Below are 21,010 nucleotides of genomic sequence, written 5' to 3'. Positions count from 1 at the left end.
TCCACCCCCCCGCCTCCCGGGGCAGCTCTGCCGGGGGCGGGCAGCGCCGGGCCGGGGGCTGCGGGCACCGACCCCCTACCGGGGGGGGGTCCTCCGCTGCCGGGAGAGGGGCCGGGCCCGGGGGGACACACGGGGCCGGCGGTGACACCGGAACGGGCCGGGGCCCCGCGCTGCCCTTCAGCCGCCCGCCGCGGTGCTCAAGGACACGGCGGCGCCGGGGGGGGGGGCCGGGCCCGCCGGGCCGCGCCGCCGCCACCCCCGCCCGCCGAGCGGGGCCGGGCCGGGAGCGGGGGCGGCCGCGGGGGGGGGACACGACGCGGGCCCGGCCCGGCGGGTGGCGGCCCGGCCGCTGCCATGTTTTCCTGCTCGGCGCTGCCCCCCCCCCCCCACGGCTCGGCGCGGCCCCGCCGCGGCCGCCGCGACCCCCCCGGACCCCGGGGGGGGGACACACCGGGGGACACCGGGGGACACCGGGGCTGGGGAGGGGGGGGGCGGTGCGGGCCGCCCGCCGGGCTCCGCGGGCCGGGCCGGGCCGAACCGAACGGAGGGGAGCCGAGGGACGGCGAACCGAGCCGAGCGGAGCCGAACCCACCCGAACGGATCCGAACCCGCCCGAGCGGAGCCGAACCCAGCCGAACCGAGACGAGCGGTTCCGAGCCGAGGCGGGGGGTGCCGGGGGCCGGGGGGGGGCCGGGGGGGGGCCCCCTCCCGGGGTCCGGCGGGGTCCGCCCCTGTCCGCGGCGCCGGGGGGCCGTTACCTGGGGCCGGAGCGGGCCCGGCGCGCCGTGCCGAGCCGTGCCGAGCCGCCGCCGCCGCTGCGCTGCCGGCCAGGCCTCCTCCCGCAGCGCCGCCGCCTCCACTGCAGCAGCAGCCGCGCCGCCCGCCGCCCGCCGCGCGGTCCTAGCGCCCGCCGGCCCCAGCGCAGCACGGCCCGGCCCGGCCCGGCCCGGGCGGGGGGCGCGGGGGGCTGGGGCGGGCCGGGGTGCCGGGCGTCGCTGGGCGCCGCAGGGCCAAGGCATGCCGTGCCAAGCCGTGTCGTGCCGGGACAAGCCGAGACAAGCTGTGCCGGACCAAGCCAAGCCGTGCCGTGCCAAGCTGTGCTGTGCTGTGCCAAGCCGTGCCGTGCCAAGCCAGACCTTGACGGACCAAGCCAAGCCGTGCCGTGCCAAGCTGTGCTGTGCCGTGCCAAGCCAGACCATGCCAGACCATGAGGGACCAAGCCATGCCATACCATGCCATGCCATGCCAAGCTGTGCCAAGCCAGACCTTGCAAGACCAAGCCAAGCCATGCCATGCCATGCCGTACCATGCCAAGCTGTGCTGTGCCATGCCATGCCATGCCAAGCCAGACCTTGCTGGACCAAGCCAAGCTGTGCCATGCCAAGCCAGACCATGCCAGACATTGCAAGACCAAGCTAAGCCAAGCCATGCCGTGCCGTGCCGTGCCATGCCAAGCTGTGCTGTGCTGTGCCATGCCGTGCCAAGACGGACTTTGCCGGATCAAGCCAAGCCCTACTGTGTCATGCCAAGCCATGCCATGACAAGATGTGCTGCGCCAAGCCAGACCTTGCCAGACCAAGCCAAGCCAACCCAAGCCAAGCCATGCCATGCCGCGTCAAGCTGTGCTGTTCCAAGCCGTGCTGTGCCAAGCCAGACCATGCCAAGGCATGCCATGCCAAGATGTGTTGTGCTGTGCCAAGCCAGACCTTGTCAGACCAAGCCAGGCTGTGCTATGCCATGCCATGCCAAGCTGTGCCATGCCGTGCCAAGCTAGACCATGCCAGACCAAGCCAAGCCATGTCAAGCCATGCTGTGCCAAGCTGTGCTGAGTCAGACCGTTCCAGACCAAGCCAAGCCATGCCAACACATGCTGTGCCAAGCCAAGCCATGCCATGCCGTGCTATGCCAAGGTGTGCTGTTCTGTGCCAAGCCAGACCATGCTGGACCAAGCCAAGCCATGCTGTGCCAAGCTGTGCCATGCCGTGCTGTGCCAAGCTGTGCCGTGCCAGGCCAGACCAAGCCCAGGGAGAGCCAGGCCGTGCCAGCCTGTGCCGAGCAGTGCCATGCTCAGCTGAGGAGCACCAGGCTGTGCCATGCCAAGCCGTGCTGTGCCATGCCAGGCTGTGCAGTGCCGAGCTGTGCCACGCGGGCTGGCCAGGCCGTGCAGTGCTGAGCCGTGTGTGCCAAGCTGAGCCGTGCCATGTTGAGCTGCGCAGAGCCAAACTCTGCAGTGTAGTGCCATGCGGTGCAGGTCTGAGCCGTGCCAAGCCGTGCCGTGTGGCGTGGTGTCTACCTGTGCCGAGCTGAGCTGTGCCATGCGGTGCCGAGGTGTGCCGTGCCGTGCCAAGCTGTGCCGTGCAGTGCTGTGGGGACCTGCCCTGCACCTTCACTGGGCGCCCTGCAGTGCTCAGCCATGGAGACCACCCCTCAGTGCCCCATGGCTGTGCCCCATGGCAGGGGCCCACAGTGCGCCCCCAGCAAGCCCAGTGCCCCCACCAAGGGCTGGTCCCACATCCCTCTGCCCAGCCTGGGGCACCCCCTCGCCCCATCCCTTCTCCACGCGTCCGTGCCAGCTGTGTCCCCCCAGTCCCCTGGTGCCGCAGGAGGCATCACCAGGATGTCGCCGGGAGCTTCTGCCGGCTGGGCACCCCATGCCCCGGCACCCCCGACCCCAGCACCCCACGCCAGCCCCATGCTGGGGGGCTGGAGGGAGACCCCCGTTCTTCTCCCGGCCAGAGGGGTGCTGGGGCCGAGCGGGGACTGGGGCATCCTCGGGGCACCTCCCCCTGCCAGGCGTTTGCGTGGCAGTGCCCCGAGAGGCTGGAAGCCCGGCGATGGGTGCAGAGGCACCGCGGTGGATCAGAGGGCTCGGCGATTGGGGTGCCTTTGAGTCCTGTGAGTCGTTGACACACCTGAGGTTTCCCGGTGGATGATTCAGGCTCCTGCGGTGCCGGCGGTGCCGTGGGTGCTGGGGAGGGACTGGAGAGCTGGGCACCGCCGGGACCCACCTGCCGGCAGCAGGCATGGAGGGGAGACGGGCTCTGCCCTGTGCCAGTGGGGAAGCCGTGGAGGTCGGGGGCTTTGGGCTGGGCTACCAGGGGCACCAGGGACCCCAGAAGAGCCGTGCGCCAGCGCTGGAGGTGGGGGGAGGTTGCTGGGTGCCTCCAGCCACGGTGGGCACCGGGGGATGCCCGTGCTGCTGCCCTCGACACCGCGCACGCTGGGCACGGGCTGCACCGGGGCCACAAGCCAAAGCCAATGCCGGCGGGTGCTGAGGATGGGGGGATCCAGGGGGACCCAGCCTGTCCCGGGGAGCATCCCAGCACTGCCCGGACGAGTGCCCGGGGTGCCAGCCTGGCATCCGCAGCTCCTGGCATGGGCACGGAGGGGCCTGGCAGCCCCCAGCTGTGCCATGCCGTGCCGTGCTGTGCCGTGCTGTGCCGCTGCGCCGGGCTGCAGCTGCGGGAGGAGCCCACCCTTCAGCAGGGACCCCGGCTCGCCGTCAGTGCTGGAAGGCGCCTAGTGCACATGGGGGCACTGTAAAATAAGACATTAATTAATAATAATAATTAATGTTGCATTCCCCTGACTTAATAAGCCGCCTCCTTGGCTGCTGCAGGGGAAGGCTGCTCCCTCCCTCCCTCCCTCCCGCTCCCGTGGGTCTCTCGCAGGACCCCTCGTGCGGTGCCGGTGTTCCCGGCTGGAAGGGGCCGGTGCCCACTGGCCCAGAGCTGCGGCAAACGGGCTGCCTGCTTCTGCCGGTGCCTCCCCGTGCACAGCTGGCGGCAGCGCCGCGGTGCCCGCTCTCACCCGGCATTTGAGCCAGTGTCCGGTGGCTCGCTGGGCTGGGGCTGGGATCGACCCCACCGGAACCATCCAGGGTCGGTGGCGTTGGGCATCGCCCTGCGGTGGTGCCAGAGCACGGCTTGGGTGCAGCGAGCAGTGGCGTGTCCGCGCCCAGGCGCGTGAGATAGGGATCTGCCCAGCTCCCCGCGGTGCCAGCGTAGCAAGCAGGTGGCACGGCATGCAGGACCCCGGGGCGAGCAGCCCCAGCGTGCCGGCACGGCGAGCCCGGCTGGCTGAGCATCGGCTTCGGGGGTGTGCCAGGACGCTCTCATCACCCGATTAAACCCCAGCACCGCGACGCTGGGATGCAGGTGAAGAGCATCGCCTGCGCCCTCCCCGCGCCCTCCCCACGAGCTCTGCCGCAGCTCAGCCCCAGCAAAACCCATTTCTCAGGTTTCTTGACGCGCCCCAGGCTGCCCGGCGATGATCTTGCTGGAGCCGCGTGTGCCGCGGTGATGGCAGCCGCCGTCACTGCCTCCCGGCAGGCCTCCCCCGGCGTGCCGCCGCCTCGGGCCGCAGAGCCCTCGCTCCCCGCCAGCCACAGCGGCCGCGTCCCGGCGCCCTGAGCCACCGCGCACGAGGCGGCTCTGCCCGGCCGCACCGCGCTGGCTGCTGTTTTGGGATGCTGGCACCGTGGGCGATTGCAGGGACCACGTGCCTGCAGCCAAACTCAGGCCGGCTGTCCCCCCGTGTCCCCTCATTGATGGACACCCCACTGTCCCCCCCGTCTGTGCCGGGGCTGGCAGGGCTTTCCCAGCTGGTTCCCGTGGCCGCAGTGAGGGGCGTTGGCGATGCCGGCGTTAGCAGCGTGCTCAGGTTTGCTGTGGCTGCTGCATGTGCGCTCCTGATCCTGGCTCTGGCGGAGCGTGCTGCACTGCAGGGATATTTTCCATATCCCAAAGCCCCAGCCTTATTGCAGCGCTGCTGGGCACAGCCGCACTCGTGCTCCGGCACAGCCACCCTCATGCCATGGCACAGCCGCCCTCGTGTATGGCACAGCCACCCTCATGCCATGGCACAGCCGCCCTCATGCCATGGCACAGCCGCCCTCGTGTATGGCACAGCCACCCTCATGCCATGGCACAGCCGCACTCGTGCTCCGGCACAGCCACCCTCATGCCATGACACAGCCGCCCTCGTGCCCTGGCACAGCCGTGGCTCCCTTGCCGGGTGCTGCAGCACTACAGGTGACTGCGCCCGCGGCGCTGGCCGGTAGCCAGCCTGGAGGAGCCCAGACACGCACCGCTCCCGTGCAGCACGCGCTGCCCACGCCGCTCCGACAGGCAGCGTTGCCTACGGCAGCTCCGCCGCAGAGCCCCGCCGTGGTGCCGGGTCGGCAGGTAGAGCCGCGGGTGCGTCGTCACCACACAGGGGATGGCTGTGCGTGGGGATGGCTCCGCGGAGGGGTGCCTGCAGGGAGGGGTGGCTGCAGGGAGGCACGGCTCCGTGCCCCTAGAGCTCCAGGTAGGGCCCCACGTACATCGGCACGTAAGTAGCGCTTGATGGAGGCACCTGGGCAAGCGGGTCCGTCAGCCCAGAGGCATATCCATAGGTGGGGGGCCCCACGCAGGGGTTCTGCAGGGAGGGGTAGCTGGAGGGAGGGATGTCTGCACATGGGTGCATGGGGGTACACCTGCAGTGGGTACGGCAGTGGGTATGGCTGTAGGTGGGTATGGCTGTAGGTGGGTATGGCAGTGGGTATGGCGGTGGGTGGGTATGGGGTAGGTGGGTATGGCAGTGGGTATGGCTGTAGGTGGGTATGGCAGTGGGTATGGCAGTGGGTATGGCGGTGGGTATGGCTGTAGGTGGGTATGGCTGTAGGTGGGTATGACAGTGGGTGGGTATGGGGTAGGTGGGTATGGCAGCGGGTATGGCTGTAGGTGGGTATGGCTGTAGGTGGGTATGGCTGTAGATGGGTATGACAGTGGGTGGGTATGGCTGTAGGTGGGTATGGCTGTAGATGGGTATGACAGTGGGTGGGTATGGCTGTAGGTGGGTATGGCAGTGGGTATGGCAGTGGGTATGGCAGTGGGTACGGCAGTGGGTATGGCTGTAGGTGGGTATGGCTGTAGGTGGGTATGACAGTGGGTATGGCAGTGGGTATGGCTGTAGGTGGGTATGGCTGTAGGTGGGTATGGCAGTGGGTACGGCAGTGGGTATGGCTGTAGGTGGGTATGGCTGTAGGTGGGTATGGCAGTGGGTACGGCAGTGGGTATGGCTGTAGGTGGGTATGGCTGTAGGTGGGTATGGCAGTGGGTACGGCAGTGGGTATGGCTGTAGGTGGGTATGGCTGTAGGTGGGTATGACAGTGGGTATGGCAGTGGGTGGGTATGGGGTAGGTGGGTTCCCGGCAGCAGGTGGGTTTCTGGCAGTGCCCGGGCAGGGTGTGGGTCCAGCACCCTCCCTCCCCCCAGAGCAGCCCCCGGTCCCGGCTCAGCCCCCGGCGCTGCCCTGCAGTGACACCAGCCGGGCACCGACCAGGGACGGGCGCAGCAGAGCCGGGGTGGGAAGCATCGCATTGCGCGACACGCGGCACCGGCTGCACCGCGGCACCATCTCTCCTGTGCCCGCTGCCCGGGCAGGGCTGTCCCACCGCGTTTCACCCACGGCATCTCCAGGGAAGCTCCGTTTCCATGATGGATTATCACCCCGCTCCGGTGTGAGCCGGGCAGCGGCAGCGCTGGCAGCTCCCCGGGCATCTGGGCTGCAGGTGATGGGTCGATCCCCGCCGTCCGTCCGTCTGTCTGGCAGGGCTGGGGGATGCTTCTCATCCCGCCGCTTCCTGCGCCTCGACTCTCCCCGTGTCTGCACTTGCTGACAGCTTTCGGGATGGAAACCATTACCCTTTCCAAAAACAGAACGTTTTTTTTTCCCCCTTTTCTTTGAAACTGGAAAGGAGAATCGATAGGAGGAGCATTTGCTGGGTCTTGGCTCCGCTTCCCATGGACGGGGGACAGGCTGTAAGGTGGGTTCCCCAGGGACTGTGCCGTGGCACCCCCAGTCTCCCCGCTGCCGTGGCCCCAGTGCTCCCGGCATTGTCCCCCACGTTGTCCCCATTGCTCTTGGTGCTGCCCCCCGTGTTGCCCTGTTGCTCCTGGCGTCATCTCCCACGTTATCCCCATCGCTGCCGGCGTTACCCCCATCGATCCTGGTGTCACCCCCATTGATCCTGGCGTCATCCCCATCACTGCTGGCATTATCGTCACTGCTGTCGGCGTTACCCCTGTCGCTCCCGGTGTTATCCCCATTGCTCCTGGTGTTATCCCCATCACTCCTGGCGTTACCCTCCCTCTTGTCCCCATTGCTCCCAGTATCACTCCCCACGTTACCCCCCCGTGCTGGGGGCCAAGTGCTGTGCAGGAGCATTGCACCCCCCCGAGCCCCGCGCTCGACTCCGCTGTGGCAATGCCCATGGTGCCGGCCAGGGAGCTGGAAAGTCAAGGAAAGGCTCTGGGCAGCAGCGAGGGGGATGGTAAAGGGAATTTAAGGGAACAAGCGAAATCCCGGCAGAGATGCGGGACCATCCCTGGGTGACGCTGCTGGCAGGGGGGGACACGGCTGGTGAGCTCTTCTGCTCCGGCGAGGGGCTCTGCAGAGGAGGAGGAGGAGGAGGATGGCCATGGGTCGTCCATCTTCCTGTGCCAGGTCTTGGCATCTCCACGCTCCAACGCGGCCATCCTGCTCGGCGGTCCTTGCCGCTGGGGGAGTTGGCAGCTCCCCTCCCCCTCTCCATCCCCTCCATCCCCCTGCTTGGCAGCTCCGGGGGGGTTTGCAAGCCCCACAGACCCTCCCAGTGCCCGGGGAGCCCTGTGGCTGGGGCGACTGGGCCTGGCGCTGCCGCTTGCCATGCCGAGAACCCCGCTGTGTCCCTTGGAGCCGCTCGGCCGCCAGCGTTGGGCCTTTCCAGCCGGTTTGCCATTTCCCATGGCAGGCTGGGGGGCCCGGCACGGTCCCCCCTGCCCCTCTCCGGGGGTGTCTGCCGGCAGCCGCGGCCGTGCTGGGGGGCTCAGGGTGCTGCCCGCCCCCCCTGCCCCACCAGCCCCTCCGGCAGCCGCTCCTCCACCGGCAGCTTGGTTTTGGCTGATGGGGTAATTATCCCCGGCTTCAATCCCGGCGTGACAGGGGGTCATGGCGGTGGCAGGAGGGCAGCGGTGCTTCCCACCGGCCGTAAATCTCCCGTCCCACGGACGTGCGGAACCAGGGACCAGCTGGGCTCCGCCGCTGCCGCCGGCTCTGCCGCAGGGCACCCGCCACCCGTCCCACCGCCCCTGCAGAGGTGGGGGTCCCTGGGGTTCCCGTCTCCGGCAGCTCGGCGTCATCACCAAGAGGAGCGGTGGCACCGCGGACCGGTGACAGGTGCCAGTTTGGAAGGCAGCTCCCTCCGGGGGCTCAGGGATTGGATTAATTAATCTCGCCGAGAGGGCGGGCGCCAAATTAAGCCGGTGACACACGGTCAGATGGTTTGTCAGCGCTGCCGCGGAGGGAGAGCAGCTGATGCTGCCTCGGCGCGGGGGGAGCTGGTGGCATGTGGCGGGCAGCAGTGTGGTGTGCCGGCATGGTGCATGGTGTGCCGGGATGGCATGCGGTGTGCCGGCATGGTTGTGGTGTGCCGGGATGGTGCACAGTGTGCTGGCATAGTGTGTAGTGTGCCGGGGTTGTTCGCGGTTGCCAGGACGGTTGTGATGTGCCGGGATGGTGCGCGGTGTGCTGGGATGGTGCACGGTGTGCCAGGATGGCTGTGATGTGCCGGGATGGCTGTGGTGTGCCGGGATGGTACGAGGTGTGCCGGGATGGCTGTGGTGTGCCGGGATGGTACGAGGTGTGCCGGGATGGCTGTGGTGTGCCGGGATGGTATGAGGTGTGCCGGGATGGCTGCGGTGTGCCGGGATGGTACGAGGTGTGCCGGGATGGCTGTGGTGTGCCGGGATGGTACGAGGTGTGCTGGGATGGCTGTGGTGTGCCGGGATGGTACGAGGTGTGCTGGGATGGCTGTGGTGTGCCGGGATGGTACGAGGTGTGCCGGGATGGCTGTGGTGTGCCGGGATGGTACGAGGTGTGCCGGGGTGGGGACATCCCTCCCCTTTGCCAGGCCCAGGGGCTGCAGGGCAGGAGGAGCCGCGCTGGCGGCGCTGGCTGTGGTCTCCGGTGGGGCTGCCTGGGGGGGACGCGGGGGTACGGAGGGCAGCGGCGGCAGTGCCGGCAGGGAGGGACCCCCCAGGAGAAGGCAGAGCCCCCGCATTTGCCCCCCGCTCCCTGGCGATGCCACCGGCCTGGCCACCACCACACTTGGGGTGGCTTCTGTCGCTGCCCGTGCTCCACAGGCCCCCCCGCCTCTGCTCCGGGGGGGATTTGCTCCATTTCAGAGTCCCTCTGCCCGGATCCAAGCACCCCTGGACTAAGCAAAGCCCGAGAGCCCGGCTCCGGGATGGGGCCCACCCCACAGCTCCGACCCCACAGCTCCAGGCCCACGGCAGCTGCGGGGACGCAGGTGTGATGCCACCATGGCCAGAGGGACCCCAAGAGATGCGGGCATGACGCCATCACAGCTTGAAGGACCTCAAGGGACGCCGGCATGATGCCACTGAGGCTCGAGGGACCCCCGTGCCCTCGGCACTCCGGTTGCCGAGCAGGGCTGCCGTGCGGTGCTGTGTCCCGGAGCCATTCCCGGCGTGCGGCTCCTGCTGCCGCAGCCTGGGGTGGGATTGCCGCTGGCAGCTGGTCTGTCCCGCTCCCTCTGCACCCCCCACCTGACCTTCTTTTCGGGACCGACCGCTCCTCGTTGTGCAATTGCTGCCGAACTTCTGCACGAGCCTGCAGGAATGGCCAACGGGCCCTGCGCCACAACGTGACGGGGGTGACCAGGAGGGACCTCGCGGGCCTGGGTGTCCCCAACCCGGCATCGTGCCTGGGGGAGAAGGATGCTGGAAGGGGCTTGGAGACACTCCATGCTGCTGCAGTGGGGCTGTGTCCCCTGCGCTGTGTCCCCAGGTGCCACCAGGGCTTGTGCCACCACCCAGCACACTGTGGCCCCCGCCGGGGCAGGGCAGCAGGTGTGGGGAGATGGGATGCAGGCGCTGCCGGGGCTCCACGGGGTGTGGGAGCAGAGCCACACCAGCGATGGGGAGCAGAGCCGGCCCAGGGATGCGGGATGGGGAGCAGAGCCATCCCAGGGATGAGGGAAGGGGAACAGAGGCACCCTGAGGATGCGGGATGGAGAGCAGAGCCATCCCGGGGATGCGGGATGGGGAGCAGAGCCCCACCAGGGATGTGGGATGGGGAGCATGAAGCTGCCCCAGGGATGCGGGATGGGGAGCAGGGCCATCCCGGGGATGCGGGATGAGGAGCAGAGCCGTCCCAGGGATGCGGGATGGGGAGCAGGGCCATCCCAGGGGTGCGGGATGGGGAGCAGGGCCATCCCGGGGATGCTGGATGGGGAGTGGAGCCCCCCCAGGGATACAGGATGGGGAGCAGGGCCATCCCGGGGATGCAGGATGGGGAGCAGGGACCCCCCAGGGGTACAGGATGAGGAGCAGAGCCCCCCCAGGCATGCGGGATGGGGAGCAGAGCCCCCCCCAGGGATGTGGGATGGGGAGCATGAAGCTGCCCCAGGGATGCGGTATGGGGAGCAGAGCCCCCCCAGGGGTACAGGATGAGGAGCAGAGCCGTCCCAGGGGTATGGGATGGGGAGCAGAGCCCCCCCAGGGATGCGGGATGGGGAGCAGGGCCATCCCGGGGATGCAGGATGGGGAGCGGAGCCCCCCCAGGGATACAGGATGGGGAGCAGGGCCATCCTTGGGATGCGGGATGGGGAGCAGAGCCCCCCAGGGATGTGGGATGGGGAGCAGGGACCCCCCAGGGGTACAGGATGAGGAGCAGAACCCCCCAGGGATGCGGGATGGGGAGCAGAGCCATCCCAGGGGTGCGGGATGGGGAGCAGAGCCCCCCCCAGGGATGTGGGACCCCAGTCAGCCCCCTGCAGACCCCGGGGCAGGCACCGTTCCGGTGTCCCTGGCACCCGCGGCCGCACCTGCCGCGTCCCGCCCCGGCGCGGTGTTTGCCCTGCGATTGCCCACCGATAACCGCGCTCGGCGCTCCCCTTCCTCCCCCATAAATCATGGGTGGGGGCACGGGGCAGGGGGGAGGAGGAGGGGGGCTGGCGAGGAAGGGCACGGGTCACACCAACAGCTGGTAGCGGAGTGGAGGAATCAGCTCCCGGTGATGGATGGGGCCGGAGCGGCCGGTGTGGCCCAGGGTGGCCATTAAATGGTGCAAACGAAGAGCAGCCCCGGCCCCGGGGTCAGGTGCCGACACGGAGGTCCCCGACCCCGCACAGGGGGAGGCCGGTGCCCCCAGCCCTGCCCCACGTCCCGGGGGGGCTACGCGGGGGGCCGGCCCGGGAGAAGGGGCTGCGGGGGTCTGAGCCACGCGGATGCGGGGCTCCCCGCCGCCAAAACTGGGGCAGCAGCCCCCATCTCTGGCACCCATGGGACCCCCTGCCTTCCCCGTGCTACAGGCGGGAGGGGAAAGAGCAAGGGGCACCCAGGCCTGAGCCCGGCCATGGGGCTCACGGGGTCCCTGGGGTCTCCTTGGGGTGCATGGGGTCCCTGGGGTCTCTGCGGGGCTGAGCCCATCTGCTGCCCCACGCTGAGCTGATGCCCCCCCCGGGGGTAATTGGGTCTAAACATGGCACTGATGAGGTGGGAAAATGTCACCCATAGAAAAAATGGAGAGGCAGGGGACAGGGACAGGGGACAGGGAGAGGGACACAGGTGCCACTGGACAGGCACCCTGCAAACGGGTCCTGCACACACAGCACCCACGTCCCCCTGGGCACTGCCCCCAGAGGACACGCAGCACCCACGTCCTCCGCGGGGAGGGACACGGGGCAGGTGGGGACCCTCCCCCCCCTCGGGGCCATGGTTTCGTGGCCGTATCCCAGGGATACGGGATGGGGAGCAGAGCCCCCCCAGGGATGCGGGATGGGGAGCAGAGCCATCCCAGGGATGTGGGATGGGGAGCACGAAGCTGCCCCAGGGATATGGGATGGGGAGCAGAGCACCCCCAGGGATGCGGGATTGGGGAGCAGAGCCATCCTGGGGATGCGGGATGGGGAGCGGAGCCCCCCCAGGGATGCGGGATTGGGGAGCAGAGCCATCCCGGGGATATGGGATGGGGAGCAGAGCCCCCCCAGGGATGTGGGATGGGGAGCAGAGCCCCCCCAGGGATACAGGATGGGGAGCAGAGCCCCACCAGGGATGTGGGATGAGGAGCACGAAGCTGCCGCAGGGATATGGGATGGGGAGCAGAGCCATCCTGGGGATGCAGGATGGAGAGCAGAGCTGTCCTGGGGATATGGGATGGGGAGCAGAGCCCCCCCAGGGATATGGGATGGGGAGCAGAGCCATCCTGGGGATGCAGGATGGAGAGCAGAGCTGTCCTGGGGATACGGGATGGGGAGCAGAGCCCCGCCAGGGATATGGGATGGAGAGCAGAGCCATCCCGGGGATGCGGGATGGGGAGCACGAAGCTGCCCCAGGGATATGGGATGGGGAGCAGAGCCCCCCCAGGGATGTGGGATGGGGAGCAGAGCCCCCCCAGGGATATGGGATGGAGAGCAGAGCCATCCTGGGGATGCGGGATGGGGAGCAGAGCTGTCCCAGAGATGCGGGATGGGGAGCAGAGCCGCCCCAGGGATAAGGGATGGGGAGCACAAAGCTGCCCCCGGCCTGGCAGCAGCCGGGACCCCCCCGCTATGGGAAGTGTCCATGTCTTTCCCACCGAGGCACCTAATCCCTGACAGAAATGAGCGCCTGGAGCCGGGCAGCGCCGTGCCAAATCGGGGCCGGGAAGCGGAGGGGACACATCTGCGCCCGTGAAGCTGCGGATTCCTGGGGCTAAGGTTTCCTCTCCTGGCCCCGCCGCCGGCGCTGGCTCTGCCTGGGGAGGGTGGGAGCTGGGGACCCCTCGGCAGCGGTCGCAGGAGGGTCCGGGCGCGGGTGTGATGCTTCCAAGCAGCCGGGCATCGCCATGGGAGAGCCGGTGCCGACCCAGCGCCTTGGGGATGGATGGGCCACGAGCCCCCCTCCATCACTGGCTCCGTGTCTGCAGCGGTGACAGGGCCCCCACCACCGTATGGTCCTTTGCGGGGGGGTCTGGCACCCGCTCCCCCAACCCCAGCTCCCCCGGTACCGTTTCTAAGGCGATGTCGGAAGGGGACGGGGGCTGCAGCGCCGATGCTCCCACCTCGGTGCCTGCCCGCCCTCCCAGCCCGGCCCTCGCCCTTTCCGCCGCCTCCAGATGTGCTGGAGTTTGCAGGGGGGGGAACATCTGGCGGGGTGCCGGCGCCGTGCCGATGGCACAGATGTGGCGGGCGCGGCGGCCCCGAACACAGGCAGCTCTGTCTGCTGCCAGTGACCCGCGGCCATGACAAATGCGGGTAATCCCCCGGCTCTGCCGCTCCGTGCGGACCCACGGCAAAGCGCCGGCAGCTGCTCTCACCCTGCACCCTGCTTTGGAGCACTCGTTTCCTATTAAAAACCTTTTTTCCACCCCCCCCCCCCTTCCTTTTTCACGAGCATCTCCGCCTTTTTCACGCGGTGAAGGGACAAGACACCCCTCAGGGACGAGATGAATTTATTAAATATTTGGCAGATGACAGAACATGGCTTCCAGTTTACAGGTTTCTCTTAGAGACTCGGAGCATCGGCTGCAGCGCGGGTTTGCCGACGGCTCCCCGGGCTGCTCCCGCTCCATCCCATGCTCCCCTGTGCCCGCAGCCGCGCTCATGCGGTGCCAGGAATAGGGAACGGCACCAAGGCTTGGCCTGGTCCCCAGCCCCCCGACTGCCGGGCTCTGATGCCGGGGACACCCCGACTGCGTGGGCTCCCTGGGGAGCCCCCAGACACCAGCGGCCAAAGCTGCCGCCTTCCTTTCGCACGTCACCGAGAGACCGGCCGGGTGCGGGGCACACGGCACAGCGCCCGCCCCCGCTCCCTGCCCCATGGAACTGGGGGTTCCCCTCTCCTGGCACTAACCCCCGGCGTGGGGGCACCGGCTGGGAATGCCGACGCAGGGACATGGCTCTGCCCAGGTAACTTTCCCATGAGAAAACATTTTTAGGTGGCATTTTTGCTTTTTCGTTCAGGTGGGTTTGCCCCGAGGGAAGCTGCAAATTCACTGCGATCCGGGTTTCATGGGTGCTGCCGGATGGCCCTGCCTCTTCCTGACAAAAAATGTGAAATAACCCCCCAAATTTGAAAGGAAAGAACAGTATCTGTGGTGAGCTACTGCTTACGGGCAGCCGCAGGGGTGCGGGCAGCCGCGGGGTCAGGGAGGCAGCGGCAGCCACGCTCCGGCCCATCGCAGCTCCCCAGAGCAGCGCCGGCGTGCGGCACGCTGCCTGCAGCGCCTGCGGGCACACACGTGTGCATCGACACACACGGATGTGCATCGACACACACGGATGTCCATCAACACACACGTACGTGCATATACACACGTGTGCATCGACACACACGGATGTGCATCAACACACGCATATGTACATATACACACGTGTGCATCGACACACACGTACGTGCATATACACACACGGATGTACATATACACACGTGTGCATCGACACACATGTACGTGCATATACACACATGTGTGCGCACTCGCACACGTACACAGCTCCCAGCCTGGCAGCCCCTGGGATGCTGCATCCCGGACTCCGAGCATGGGCCATCCCAGACTCCGACCACGGAGCAGGGCAAGGGGCCGGGGTGCAGAAAGGCCGCAGCGGGACACAGCCTGGGGACGCAGATTAAAGCCTGGCCTGAACGGTTCCTCCCGGGGCGGGGGTTTAAGGCGACTATTCCGAAGGCAAACAATAGTCCATAAGCAGGTTTTTAGGCTAACCATAGGCAAGCCGGGGTGCTGGGTGGTTTTTCCCCTAGGCAATGTCCCAGCACGCCGCTGGAGGAGGTTCCTGGTGTTACTGGGGTGCAAAATGGTCCCGGGCAAGCTGCCTGGCACTGGGACCCCCGCTACGGCCACGGCACAGCTCGGACCCCAGCATCCGCGCCTATCCCGGTGCTTCCCAGCCCCGCTGGACCAGCCCTCCCGGCAGTGGCCAGTGGTGAGCTGCAGCCCCAGCCTTGCAGTGACATCAAGCATCTGCCAAAACGCTTTGCCGGCTAACAGAATGGCACGGTGGGGGAGGCAGCGCAGAGCCGCGGCACGGGGGGCCACGTTCAACAAACACCAGCGGCAGAGTCCGACTAGATCTCGGGGAGAAATTGTTCATGCCGAGGGGGGTGAGCCCCTGGCCCAGGCTGCCCAGAGAAGCTGTGGCTGCCCCATCCCTGGAGGGGTTCAAGGCCAGGTTGGCCGGGGCTTGGAGCAACCTGGGCTGGTGGGAGGTGTCCCTGCCCAGGGCCGGGGGGTGGCACTGGGTGGCCTTTAAAGGTCCCTTCCCACCCAAACCACTCTGTGGTTCCATGATCCTATCTCCCAGCTGTGTCTGTACAAACCCCATTGATCCCACCAGGTTTTCCCAACAATGCCCAGATGTCCCCGCTCCCCTGTCTGTCACCATCCCTGTGACCAGCAGCGCTGGCTGGTCACAGCTGGCACAGCGAGAGCCCTGTGCGTCCCCAGCATCTCCCCTCCGAGCGCCTGGGCAGCTGGAGCGGTGGTGGCTGGTGGTGGAAAGTCCCAGTTGTGCCACCAGCACCTCCGCCAGTGCGGCTGGACGGCAGGTCAGAGAGACGCTGGTGGCCGAGGTGGCGGCTGTGGCAGGAGGCTTTGCCTCCTGGTAATGGTGGTAGCGAAAGCGAGAAGGGAAAGTGACAGGGTGAGTAATAAGAGGAAAAAAGCAGCGAAGGTGACACCCTGCTGTGACCCAGGCTTCGTGTGTAACGTGCTTCCCCCATGGCTACAGGAGATGTTGGCTGCCCAGGGAGATGGTGGAGTCACCATCCCTGGATGTGTTTAAGGGTCGTTTAGATGTGGTGTTGGGGATGTGGTGTACGGGAGAACTCTGTAGAGTGGGGTTGATGGTTGGGCTCGATGATCCCAAGGGTCTTTTCCAACCTACATGATTCTATGATTCTATGTGTATCCATCCCTTCCTTACCATCGAATCACAGAGTGGTTTGGGTTCAAGAGACCTTAAAGACCACCTGTTCCAATCCCCTGCCCTGGGCAGGGACACCTCCCACCAGCCCAGGTTGCTCCAAGCCCCGGCCAACCTGGCCTTGAACCCCTCCAGGGACGGGGCAGCCACAGCTTCTCTGGGCAACCTGGGCCAGGGGCTCACCCCCCTCACACCAAAGAATTTCTTCCCAATATCTCATCCAAATCTCCCCTCCTCCAGTGTAAAACCCTTCCCCCTCGTCCCACGGCTCCCCTCCCTGCTCCAGAGTCCCTCCCCAGCTTTCCTGGAGCCCCTTGAGGGACTGGCAGGGGCTGGAAGGTCTCCGCGGAGCCTTCTCTTCTCCAGGCTGAACCCCCCCAGCTCTCTCAGCCTGTCCTCCCAGCAGAGGGGCTCCAGCCCTCCCAGCATCTCCGGGGCCTCCTCTGGCCCCGCTCCAACAGCTCCGTGTCTCTCCTGTGCCGAGGCCCCAGCGCTGGAGGCAGCACTGCAGGGGGGTCTCCCCCGAGCGCAGCAGAGGGGCAGAATCCCCCCCTCGCCCTGCTGCCCACGCTGCTGGGGATGCAGCCCAGGCTGCGGGGGGGTTCTGGGCTGCCAGCGCACGGTGCCGGCTCATGGCCGGTTTCTCCCCCCCTGGCACCCCCAAGCCCTTCTCTCAGGGCTGCTCTCCATCCCTCCATCCCCAGCCTGGGCTGGCACCGGGGGTTGCCCCGACCCGGGGGCAGGACCCTGCACTTGGCCTGGTTGGACCCCATGAGGTTCACATGTGGCCGCTTCTTGAGATCATCGTGGTCCCTCTGGATGGCATCCCGTCCCTCAGGCGTGTCACTGCCCCCACTCAGCATGGTGTCAGGCAGCCAGTCCCTGGAGGACACCGTGGCTCTGCCCCCGGAGCCGGGGGCTTGGCTGGGACCCCCAGGCTCTCTCCCACAGGAGGTGCTGGGAGGTCCCCCCTGTGCGATGCAAACCCAGCAGGAGGAAGACCCCGGTGCTCGCACAGCCCAACACCTCCATCCACTCCCCGAGCGCCAACACCAGCAAAACATTCCCATTCTCGCACTCGAACCCCTCCCTGGCTGCAGCCAAAGCCGCTGCCGGCCCTAATTCAGCAAATCCATCCCAAAACGCACGCGAAACCTTCCCGGTCCCCGCGGGCGTGCTCTGGCAGGGTAAAGCTGAGGCGCCGCACCAGGTTATCATCACTTTCCTCTCCTTCTCGACAGCTCACTCACAATATTTATATCCCACTAAATCCGTGGCCACCGCGGCCGTTTATTCTCCCCCTCCCCGGGGGCTGCAGGGACCCACCATCTCCCCGCCGCCGGGAGCCGAGGCCGCGCGTGGGTTCAGCCGGGGAGAAAAGCTGAGGGCTGGTTTCGGGGTTTATCGTGCCTTTCCATTCATCACCCTTGATAAATATTTATGGATGCATTAGGGCACTCGGCTCCTTCCACTAAAAATAACATTCCTAAGCACCAAGGCGAAAAGAAAAAAAAAAAAAGAAAATCAGCAGTGATTGGAACTGATTACGATGTTTTCTGAGCAGCTGGGAAAGAAAAGCCTAGCGAGGGCGGAGCGGTGAGCTGCCAGCCCCGCACGGCACAGCTCGGGCCTTTCTCTTCATTTGAAACAAAACTGAACGCGACTCCTCAAAATGAAGGCCGAGGTGCCAATCCGAGCCCAGCAACGCTCGCCCCTGCATTCCCTGCCTGTAAAGGGAACGGTTTCAACAGTCTGGAGAGAAGCAGAGCCCGTAACGCCGGGAGCAGGCGGCCGGTGGCCCGTCCCTGCCGTGGCGCATCCCCAGCGATGACGCCTGGGAGGCCACGCGACGTCACGCACGACGGCAACCAGACACTGGCAGACAGCGGGGTTTCGAGACGGTGGGTTTTTTGAAGGCAGAATCCCCTTTGTGTGAAGGAGGCTCTACACCCGTTTTTTCATGCATCCCGAGGGGCGGAAGGCAAGAGGAGATGACGGCGCGTGACGCGATGATGACACCGTTTGGGAGGAAACCAAAGAAGATCAGTACACTTAGCAGGCGCAGGGAGAATTAGCTTTCCTTTTGGTTGAATTTTTTTTTTTTCCTTAAACCTCCCATAAATTGCTGAGTTTGATGGGGCATTGTCTGATTACCGTTAGTAAACACATGGAGGAGAATAGTACATGCAATGACCTAAGAGGCAGGTGCCCACGGGGAAAACCCTCCGGGTGGTTCGGAGCAAGCCGCTTTCGTCAGCAGGTGGTTGAGATCGGTCACAGTTGCATGATGGTGGATGTGTCAGCTGAAACGTGCCTCTTCCAAAGGACGGGAGACGTCTCTCGGTCATAAGCGCAACCCTCTGTGCCTGCGTCATGGGAAATACACAAAGCGCCATCGGCATGGCAGAGCTCCAGCCTGGCCCCGCACGGGTTTGGACATCACCTCCTGCATGGTCATGGGGCAGGAGCCAAGCTCCTCTGCTGGGACCTCCTCAACCTTCTGGCTGGGGCCGTGCATCTCTGGGGCCACCCCCAGCAAGCTCTGAGTGGACCAAACATGCAGCATTCCCCATGGCCATCAAGTGTCCTGCCGACCCCAGAGCTCCTCACCTTGGACCCCAAACAACCCAGGAAACAGAGGAATCACAGAACCACAGAACTGCCCAGGTTGGAAGGGACCTTTCAGATCATCGAGTCCAACCATCAGCCCAGCGCTGCCAAGGCCACCACTACCCCATGGCCCTCAGCACCGCGTCTGCCCGGCTTTTCAATCCCTCCAGGGATGGCGACTCCACCACTGCCCTGGGCAGCCTCTTCCAATGCTTCACAACCCTTCCCAGGAGGAAATTGTTCCCAATATCCATCCTAAACCTCCCCTGGCACAACTTGAGGCCGTTTCCTCTTGTCCCATCGCCTGTTCCTTGGAAGGAGAACCCAAGCTCCTGAGTCAATGACACCAGGAGCATGGTGCTGCGGCAGGTCCCCAGGTCCTGCGAGCAAGGGCCCATGAGCGGACACGCTTGACTTTGCAAGCCAAGGTGAGGTCGGTGCTGGGCATTTTTCCCACAGAACAGCCAAGATCTGCGAACAGACGGCCCCTGACGATGCTGCCCACCCCAGTCCCCTCCATCATCGGTGGGCAACCAGAGCCGAAGGGTGTCTGGAGCCACCGGTCTGGCTTGGCTGGACCCTACCACCAGCAAGGTTCAGGAGGACCCATCACAGGCCCTGGTACCACAAATGGGAACATGAGGAACTTGAAGAAGAACCACCACAGTTTGAAGAATTTTTTTTCTCTTACTCATGTCTTTTTTCATTCTTTCTGGAGGATAAAGAAACCTGAAAGTGGTTTCCCTCTCGTATTTGCAGTTGTCTCTAATTTAGCACTCATCAGTGCCAGTGCTTGGTGGTGTTGGAGGCACTGCCGGGCTTCTCAGGGAACCGGGCGCTTCTCATGTCCCCATCAGTGGCTAAGGGGTGGCCGGGGTCAAAGCCATCCTTTTCTCCAAAGCCATTAGAGTTAAAGGGACATTAAGAAAAAGCCGCACGCAGCCAGTATAAACAGCTCTCCATTGCCGGCTTCCTCTCTAATGGTATAATTTCACTCCTTCTTGAGTTACCAGATTGTTTCCCAGATGAGGCAGGACTTGAATTTCTAATGTAAAAACTATCAGAAAAACTCTCAAGCCACTTTCGGGTTATCTCTAGCCGGTGCTGGAACGGCAGGGCGGCAGAGAGGGCAAACCCCCTTTTTTCTCCTTTGCAAATTACTTTTCGAGGACAACTGTGGTGGTTTTACCACGCGAAATTGGGTTTCAGATCCATCACGACTATCTATCGCCGTGGGCTGGGGCTGAACCGGTAAGTTAAAGATAAAAGAATTTCTACTGTCTGGTTTCTACAACTGACCCAGCTGCAGTGTAAAGGGACGGGTCCTAGAAAGAAGGACCTGCTACGCCCGTCCCCATCCCTTTCTGGCTAACTATGAGCGTGCCCACACTATGTCCTTCTGCCAGGAGAACCCTCCTTCTTCCCACCGGGAATGGTGAAAGACGGGCATTATGGCTACGGCCACAGTGAGCGTATGGGGAGTGTGGAAACCCGATCCGGTGCCCTCCTACGAGCTTTTCAGATGGGTCACGATACGGATCTTATTCAGGTCCTCCAGAGGCATTGTCACCCCAGGGCTCAGGCTTTCTCCTTGCCGCTATCTCCAGCCACCTGTTTGTCTACCCGTCTGTTGTGCCTTATTATAACTAAAAGCGCAGGCTCTTTGAGGGTAGAGATTGTATTTTTAGTACATCTGGATAGTGGCCATCACAATGGGGTCCTATTTCCTGGCTGAGGCCTCTCGCTATAGAAGCAATACTAATAAAACAGGAGATAATGCTGTTCTCACTGGAGTTAATGATATTTCCCCTCTGTCTGCAGCAGGAGCAGAATTGGGTCTTAGCAAGGAAAAACTCAACATCCTTTTGAGCGGTTGTGGAGCGATGGGCACAACCCTCCCTGGGCAGAAACAGGAGATAAAGGACAAGCGCAGGAGGTGACCAGGGACATGGTCCCGCGCATGGCAATGGCGACTACAGAGCAGTGCTGCTGGAGACGGGAAGGAAAAAGACACCCTTCCTTACCTGAATTCCTGTGCAGCCTGCGGCCGGCCGTCTAACCTGCAACACAGGGGAAAGGCACGCTTAGAAAGCAGGCAATTTTATTTCCTGTAAAATGAAAAATCTGCCCTCCCCATCTCTTCGTGCCCCAACGGGTAACCCTTCTCGCGACCGCAAACAGCTTTCCGGCATCGGGGTGAATGGCAAGTCCCCTGAAATACGAGGTAGGTACAAAAGGGCTCATGATCTTACTGAATCCCAGAAATCCCAGCATCGCCCAGTCCGACCCCCCCTGCAGAGCAGGGTCAGCCACCGCAGGCTGCTCAGAACCTTGTCCCATCCGATTTGGGGCATCTCCCAGGGCGGAGACCCCACAACCTCTCCGGGCAACCTGTGCCAGCGTTTGACCAGCCTCACGGTAAAAAAGCGTTTT

The 21,010-nt window shown here is 65.1% G+C and overlaps 1 protein-coding gene across 11 annotated transcripts in view; it reads right to left on the bottom strand.

The window, feature by feature from the left end:
* Positions 1 to 17,416: 17,416 nt before the first annotated feature.
* DTNB (dystrobrevin beta) overlaps positions 17,417 to 21,010 on the bottom strand; it is a 230,396-nt gene continuing 226,802 nt past the window's right edge. For all 11 annotated transcript variants that reach the window (XM_063330834.1, XM_063330842.1, XM_063330833.1 and 8 more), the window contains 2 exons: positions 20,602 to 20,637; positions 17,417 to 18,333 (listed from right to left, as the gene is read on the bottom strand). In XM_063330834.1, coding sequence (XP_063186904.1) covers positions 20,633 to 20,637 — 5 coding nt within the window. In that variant the 3' untranslated portion in view covers positions 17,417 to 18,333; positions 20,602 to 20,632. The remainder of the gene's footprint in view (positions 18,334 to 20,601; positions 20,638 to 21,010) is intronic.

This window comes from Chroicocephalus ridibundus, chromosome 3, assembly GCF_963924245.1.
Source record: "Chroicocephalus ridibundus chromosome 3, bChrRid1.1, whole genome shotgun sequence".
In the NCBI taxonomy this organism is placed as follows: Eukaryota; Metazoa; Chordata; class Aves; order Charadriiformes; family Laridae; genus Chroicocephalus; species Chroicocephalus ridibundus.
This window is presented reverse-complemented; position numbering and strand designations above follow the sequence as displayed.